Source organism: Akebia trifoliata, chromosome 4, assembly GCF_017979445.1.
Source record: "Akebia trifoliata isolate Shusen 1 chromosome 4, ASM1797944v1, whole genome shotgun sequence".
NCBI lineage: Eukaryota > Viridiplantae > Streptophyta > Magnoliopsida > Ranunculales > Lardizabalaceae > Akebia > Akebia trifoliata.
The window spans coordinates 2,396,457-2,405,094 of record NC_141378.1 but is presented as its reverse complement, the minus strand read 5'-3'; the positions used below and the strand labels follow the sequence as shown (position 1 = coordinate 2,405,094).

The window sequence follows — 8,638 nt, the reverse complement described above, 5'->3', positions numbered from 1 at the left end:
CTTGATTGGGACAACAATTTGCAAATCTCTTTCTACCATTTTTTTAAAAAACATCCTTAGTTTTATTCACTTAGAAAAAACCATGTAAAATAGATCATACATAATTATTTTATTTGGTGAATAATAGGTAAAAGGGAATCTCGAGCTAACATATGTAGCTACTATAAATATACATGATGGTCACTCAATCCCAAATCACAATTAGATTGATGTATAAGATGAATAAGAGAAAAAAGAAGAACCATGATTGAGGTAGCTTGAGCAGATATGAACACAATTGAAATTACATCAAATAAGATTTTCACATAAAAGCTCTAATGATAGTGATCATTGATTCGACCTAAGAAATCTATAATTCAGACCAATCAAATTGAAGGCCCCCGTTTTTGGTATGAAGCCTTATTTTATTTCAGACTGGGTCAGTGAGGCCCATTTATTTACCGGATTGGATAGGACTTGGACTATGAAGCGGTGTTTGGTCTAAACCCATAACCCGACCTGTTGAGATATTTTAGGCAAGAAGATTTTTTTTTTTTTTTTTTTTAATGGACATAGACATCGTTGAAATGAAGATTTCTGAAATTCTTAAAAGACAATTTAAAATCTTCCTTCGATCATAATTAATGAATGGAGCAGAAATTATATTTGGACTGTGGACTAGATTTTAGATTCAAGGCCCGACCCGAAACCATATAGAGCTTTGGTAAGGACAAGTCGTTATGGATGAGTTTAAAAGAGAGGGACCTTTAGAAGGTTCTATGGACCCTTTAGTTTGACTAAAAACTCTCTTTCCCTCCTTTGGTTTCAGATATCAGTAGGCCCTTTGAACGGAAGAAAGCATAGTAGTGGGCCCACCAAATGGCTTTTGTGAGTTGGATGGTTTCTTTAGTCTCACACACTCGAACCTAACAAGGGATGGGGCCATGTGGCATGTCACCTACTTGTGACATGGGCCAAGCACGTGAGGACATTGCAACTTCACATCACGCGACGCGTGTCAGACGACATGTGTATCATTTGTGGGTCTCACTCCCATGTGTGTCCTTATCCAAATGCTTGATCTGATTCCATGCTAACAAGCCTACAACATGGATGAAAACAAATGGTAGCCTTGGATCGGCTCTATGTATAGTAGTTGTTGTAGTAGGAGATAGATGTTAAGTATGAATCCTGTACTCCTGGGAGTTAGATTGCATCATAATGTGTAATTCTTGGGATTAGAGTGTTTATACATCGAATTGATATTGATTTAATGGGAAATTTATTAGACCCGGACCCCTTTTTAAATTCTAGACCTAATTCAAGATAATTTGCAATATTTTGTATATGATTCGAAAAATACAGTATTTTTTATTCCAATCCAACCCAATTCAATTTGATAAAAGTATATATGAAATATAAAATAGAAATAAAATATAAATATACATCATTTATGTAATTTGATCCAAAGCCAATCTGATAAGACCCTTAACCAGATTGGTTCTTTATTTAAACCTGAATCCTTAATATAGAGTTATAGACTCGTTGTTATCATATTGAAATGGATCAGATTTTGGATTTTTTTTTTAGCTGATATATTCATTAATCATGGGCTTTATGAGAAGACCCATATAATATTCCAAGCCCATAATGACAACTGCTCTAAACCTACGGCTAGAAATCACCCATCAGGCTGAAGATGAGCCACAAGTGAGGAAGTATGAACTTTCATAGTGCTCTGTAGCATCCAAACATCTGACCTCCAAAGAGAGGCAAGTGGATTGATCGAGGGGCAAAATAATTGAAGTATTCCATGATGGTGACCGAACGATCCTCATCATCTTAAAAGTTCTAAGAAGGTTTAATGGTCCCCACCTGACAACCAATCAGGATGGGGTGATGGTCCCACACAGCTGGTTTGGCTAACGACTTTTGGTCAAATTAGTCTGATTTGATGAAGATATGTATCTCTCACTGTACTTCCGTTTAGCACCCAATCATTTCTATTCAAATGTCTAAAAACTTGCCACGTGAAGAGAAAAAATGGTGGAGTTGGGTGGATTCTTTGATCTATATAACATCACTGCCACGTGTAAGAGCCTTTGCCACTGCAGGCTTTAAAGTCTGCAGCTACATCCCAGAATGCTACACGGCATAAGAAGAAGAGGTTGGGAGAGTGACTGGCTGACTGCATTTACTCCTTTTTTTTTAATCTTCTGCCCATATTTTCTTTTAAGGCCTAAAGACACTTTAGTCTAAGTAAAGTCACAATGAAGTGAACCTATCCTTTTACATGGCCCACCTATCACTATTGGGAGAACTTTTGCTGTCACAACGCAACTTCGAGAATGACATGAACCTACCGAATCATGCAAGGCCCACCTCTAAATGCATTGGTGATACCACACCTTTGATGTAGTATTAAGCTGAAAAAAACTTAGCACTATTTGGATGTATTGCTAGAAATGAATGTATTTGAGCCCAGTAAATGATAAGTTATGATAAAGTTGATTAAGATAGTTGGATCATGAGAAACACGTACTAAAATCTTAACTAGAAGGAATGTGTAGCTGAAGATTATAAAATGCGAAAGGAATAGATAGCTATAACGAGAGTGGATATGAAAAAATTAGAAGTAACAAAATATAATTTATTAAATAGAAATGAATAGAGAAGACAGATTTGTTTTGCCGACACAAACTTTTTGGGATAAGGTTTCGTGATGATGACATTAAAAGCTTTAGGTTTGATTTCTTATCAATGTAGTACTTTCATAGAATTAGTAAAAGGAAAATTTCTCAAATAATTATAGGTATTTTTGTTTATTCCGGAAGTATTACGAGTGTTGACAGAATTATCACATAATGTTGACACTTTGAGAATTATTTTTCAACAGTATGTGGTAAGCTTTGTCAACACATGTAACACTGTCGGTAGTTTTTAAAAGTTTGATAATTATTTGAAAATTTTCCCTTAATAAAATAATCGAATGGTTCTGATAAACAATTAGGCTAACTAGCCATAATATCATTAATTGTGATTGAAGTTGATTGAGGATATTCATTACGTAATGCCAAACAAGACATTATTGAATGGGGTTGAACCTATAAAGTTTCTCAAGAGTTTTGTCCATTTCATTTGGCCTTAAGAAAATCCAACAATTTGAACCAAACCAATTATTTATTCCTGCTCAAGGTATTTGTGCTAATGGCTAGGCAACAAATTTTTTTATGCCTTTTGTCTCTGGTGATTGTTTGTTGCTAACATAATCATGTCGGTCACTATTGTATATTCGTAAGGATCATAGAAAGTTGATTTAGATGATTCTTTCATGTGCAATACGAGCCGATTATAGTCTTCAGTAGAAGGAACATGCTACTTGAAGGTTTTAAAGGACCAAGAAGAAGACCCAAGAAATGTGATTTGAAATAATGGGAGAGGATAAGAACACACTTGAAAGAATAAAATACATGACTTTAGAAATAATTGTAAGGAAGAACAAGATTTGCTTGACTGACTCCAAATTTTTGGGATGAAGTGAGGAGGTCATAAAGTCGCAATAGTTCCCTTGTAGTCAATCAAATATGCCACTAATGCTGAGGTGCGACAGAGACATATCAACCCTTCTAGGCCACCATCGCCATAACGAGTCACCACCGACGAGTATGGGACCCTTTTCGTGCTTTATAATTTAGTGAGATTCATTGCAAGACATGCTTTATGCATCTATTAGATCAAAAAGTCCCAAATGATCTAATTTAGCCAATCAATTTGATAATAGCTTGATGACCATAGAATCAAGAATTAAGAGAAGCCCTCAAAAAACAAAAGGAGGGGTTGCATTTCATTAAGTTGAATTACTTAACACACACACACACACACACAAGTTACAAAAGCCAATCCCTTTACATACTATATTTTAATTTCAACTTTCTTCCTCTTTTTCCCATAAAGGAAGTTAGGGAGGGAATCTGCTCAAGTTTTGTGAGGAGGGCATTGATAACACTTGGTGAAGAGACCAAATGTATCCACTTGTTGTATGAAGTTGAGCATACTTGCCCACCCTCCAAACCCAAACCCAACTACCAACACCCATCCCACCACAAATATGTTCATGGAGTAACACCCTGCCCAACCTCCAAGGAATGATGGTGGTCTCTCCACTGCATTCTGCAAAAAGAAAAGAAAAGCAAAACAAACCATTAAGTATACTAGCTACTTGAATGATCATGATCATGATGATGGTGTGGTGGTTAAAAATTAAGATAATTAACCTCTCTTGCGGGTGCAGGAGCAAAAGTTATCATATGGGCTAAGGCTGGGATTATGTAGACGGTGAAGCTGACAAGGAGAGAACCGACGGTCGAGTTGATGGGGCCAAAGAAGGGAAATATGATGGCAAGGAACCATATTGGGATTACCACGGGGAGTCTAGTTAGAGCCCTCTTCAATACGCTCTTCGTCTCGTGTACTCCCAAGAACTTCTCCCAAACGAAGTATAGAGGAGTGCATGCAAATCCGAACGTTATGAACTACATCAAAAATCAAAAATCAAAAATCAAACATCAAATTAAATATGTTAATCTGAACTAAACTTAATGACCTTTTCTAATCTAGAATTATAGAATTCAAGTTCCACAAATCTTTGATTACTACCCCCAATAACAAAATATTAGTCTAGAATTAGCCAAGACATGAAAAGGAAAACTTATATAGCCACACCAACTCTTTTTCATAAACACACCAACGAATGAAATTATTTATAACATAGCAAATAATAATATCTTTCTCCCCTTTAGTTCGAATTGCATACAAAAGGAAAGGGTTGCAATGATGAAAAATAAAATAAAAAAGGTTATCCCCACCCAATTTAAATCCAATGATTGGTGTGTTATATATATATAAAAGTTGGTGTGAGAATATAAGAATATTCTATGAAAAAATGGGCTGCTCACCTGATGCATGAGCATGAGAATAACTGCAGTGTCTCTGAAACCAGATCTTGGGAGCAAAGAGAAGGCATTGGCATGGTTAAGAAGCAAATCCCCAAAGGCCCAGTACACCGAAATTGCCGATGGTAGGGTTAGGGTTAGCACGTATAATGTCGCTATTAAATATATCATCTTGAATTTCTGTGGCTTCCACATTGCATGCATTATCTCCCTACAATTAAAATCAATGATGCATTATTATTATTTTTATTTTTATTCAGAAAAGAAAGTACAATTTGTATGGGTGCAACATGTTTTTAGTGATTTCTAATAAATCAAAATCTTATCTAAGATGGTCGAGAATGTGCCCATGGACTTGTCGATATGCAATCAAACATGAATACACTTATCCATTAAAATAATCTGTCTGTCTATAATAATAGACATTGAAATTAAAAAGAAAGAAAGAAATATTGGGGAATTTGATTTAGGATCTGTATGATTGTAATGAATTTGTTTTCAAGAAAATGATCATTGGAAAATGAATTCTGCCGTTTTACGTCTGGGAGGGAAATTGAACTCCAAGAAAAATACGTAATCATACACCTAAAATTTGCATTTTCCCAAGGAAATGATTTTCTAGCCATTTTGAGTGTTAATGAGTTCTCACACTGTGACAGCATGTCCTCCAAAGGTGTATAGAATGTTGGTAGCTCCAGTAAAATACAAAACCATTTTCGCTGGGGCTGAATGTTTCACTCCTTCAACCTTGAATTATCCAAATAAGAAAAATCATAAATTAAGTTAAATAAAAATAAAAAGTGGAATCGTATAGAGTTGTGTTTCTTTTTATTTTATTTTATAGATGAAATCGAAAAATTATAAAAATGTATACCTGTCCATGGAGTAAGGAAGCAATAGTTAGATACCACGCAGTATAAGTTGTCATTGTGAGTCCTAAAAATGACCAAATTCTGTAGTTATGAAATGAAGGAACAAAAACTGTTGTAGCACAACAGGCGCCGAAGATGTAAGTCCAAGTTCTCTTATCAAGATTGTCGTTGATGTAGTAAATATTGCTGCATCAATGTCAACACAATATAACAAATATTACTCTTTTTTTCTTTGGAAATAAAAACAACCATCTAAAAATTCAAAATTTATACATTTTACCTATTAAAAGTATTAAAAAAAAAAAAGGATTTTTTGAATGACCCCCTCATTAATTTTTTATGCAAGTTTAGTATTGATCTACACTGAGCTTTAATTTTAGATGTTAATTTGGTTGTAATTTAGATGGGTTAGGATCCAACATTATATATATATATATGGAGATATTGTTCAAAAATGTTATTGAGGAAGGGCTTTTATAACTATGCAAAAAAGTCACTGGCCAAGGGAGATAACAGCATATTTATTTTATGAATTTGAAGGGGCACATTTAATTCTATAAACTAATGAGGGTGGAAACTTTGAAAAACCCAAAAAAAGTTACCTTGCACATGCAATTAGCTGAATTACAGATCCAAAGAGAAGGAAAGTGCAGTTAAAAAGCAATCCTGCATTCCTCCAATGTTTCCCCAACAGTCCATCAAGAACTTCAAACCACTGCAGATCACAAAAATTATTTATTTTTTCTTCAAAAATTATTTGAAGACTTCCGACAATCCAGAATCAGAATCTAACAATGGGAATCAAAGTCGTCTCCCTTAAGATTCATACCTGAATAACATGGTTTCTAAAATCAACTTTTTCTCTCTCCTTCCTTGTACGGTACTCAACATAAAGAACACTAATAAGATAAGCAGTCCAACTTCCCATCAACCCATAGAATAGTTGAAAGAGAATCCCAGATAGCATTCCTAGTTGTGAAAATGAGTACGGCAATGTGAGTAGCACCTGTGCAACCTATACACACAAAATAAATAAAATAAAACAAAATAAATACACATTATCTTCTATATCAACGACAACAAGTCAAAAACAACAACAACAACAACAATTATGGTTATTTACACACTTCCCTCATATTTTAGTCAATATTGGAGATACCCATGTTTTCAAACTGACAATATGGATCCTTGACCTTGGTCTTCTCTAAGAGATTAATGAAAAAAATGACCTAAAAACCTTATCTTTTTAACCTGTAAATCCAAAAACCCAGGATTAATTGTTTTCTCAAAACCTGCCGTCTTCAAGCTTTTGGGTAAATCTGTTTAACCTTATTCTCAGCCTTGAGGTCCTCCTATCTTCTTCAACCTTCAAACCTCAAGAACAAGATAGGATTTTAGTTTTTTTTTTTTTTAATTCAAGGGTTTTTTCTATAAGAGGTTAAATGTATCAAAAACAATTTACCCGGTGAAGATGACCGATTTATAGGAGAAAAAACTAGGACTTTTGGCTAGAGATTGAAGATAAGGGCATTTAGGCCATTTTTTAGTTAATCTCTTGTAAGAGAATACTGAGGTCAAGGAGCATGTCATCAGTTTCAAAAATACAAAAGGAGGTGTCTGAAATATTTGCCAAAAAAGTGAGGAGCTATGTGTAAATAAAATAATAATAAATCTTGTAAGTGAGTGAATGAGTGAGAGTGCCTGATTAGAGGCGCAGCTAAACCAGGCATCGTAGACAGAACCACCATGCCAGAAGAACTTAGACAATTTGCTCTTAGCAGTCTTAGAATTGCTTTCTTCGGCTTCCATCTCTATGTAGTTGCCAGCAATAACTGTCTCGACCTTCTCAGACGCCATTGTTGTTGTAACAATGGGTTGTAGTGTTGAGGGAAGAGCAAATGATGAGATTATAAAGAGGAGAGGAAGACCAACTTTTCTTTCCTTATTTCTTTGGGTTGAAAGGTTTCGGGTGTTTTGTGGGTCCCTTGCTCGCATGCAACGCACGAGCGGGCTGACCCACCACACGTTTTTATAGAGAAAGGGAGATAATTAAAGAGATTTTTCTTTTTTAGAAGGTTAAAAAAGAAAAAAGTAGGGGGATGTATATGTGAGAGAAAGAGAGATGGAGTGAATGATTGCTTGGAGGTGGGCTTGTTGGTTCACATGATTATATCACTCGTGTGACAACTGGCCTTTCAAGAAGGTCTTACAACTATCACACCTCCCTAACCTTTTCTTTTTCTTGGGGACCAAAGTGCCTATATAATAGTCCTTTTTTGTTTTTAAAAGGGAAATTATTCAATACAACATGACTACATCAATAGAAATTCAAGTAATCGAATCAGATACAAAATTCCATCCGATATGGCAATGTAGGGTTTGGATTGAGAATGTGGTATTTGATAAATATGCAATCGTATAAGGATTCAATCATCGTTTACCATCTGCCATTGAGACTCTGAGAGATATGGTAATATGGAGAGATTGTTTTTATCATAGAAAAGTCAATTTAATATTTCACAGAATCCCGAATAATCAATCCCACAAAGTCTTATGAGTAGTTTTGGAATTTGGGATTCCCTCAAAACACATATGTTCGTGTGATTGGTCAATCTAAGATTTATCGTTAAAATCCTAGATTGATTCTTCTGTGAGAAAAAGAAAACATTTGCTTAGGGTGAGAGGGCGAGTTTAGTTGAAAGGTTATTTTTAGGAGAGTTTAGTTGAAAGGGTAGTAGGGCGTAGTAGGGACTAAAAGAAAGCACATGGCCCCAAACCCAGCCGAAACTAAGACTCGCCCAGAGTTGAGTTGAACCCAGTCCAATCTGATAAAAG

The 8,638-nt window shown here is 35.2% G+C and overlaps 1 protein-coding gene across 1 annotated transcript; it reads right to left on the bottom strand.

Moving 5' to 3' along the window:
• Positions 1–3,783: 3,783 nt before the first annotated feature.
• On the bottom strand, positions 3,784–7,717 carry LOC147402906 (auxin transporter-like protein 3). Its single transcript, XM_086438302.1, has 8 exons — positions 7,505–7,717; positions 6,633–6,818; positions 6,406–6,518; positions 5,806–5,989; positions 5,581–5,678; positions 4,935–5,142; positions 4,254–4,511; positions 3,784–4,149 (listed from the first exon to the last, which is right to left on the bottom strand). Exons 1-8 carry the CDS (start codon positions 7,658–7,660, stop codon positions 3,955–3,957), a joined length of 1,398 nt encoding a protein of 465 aa, XP_086294428.1. The 5' UTR covers positions 7,661–7,717; the 3' UTR covers positions 3,784–3,954.
• Between the last annotated feature and the right edge of the window lie 921 nt (positions 7,718–8,638).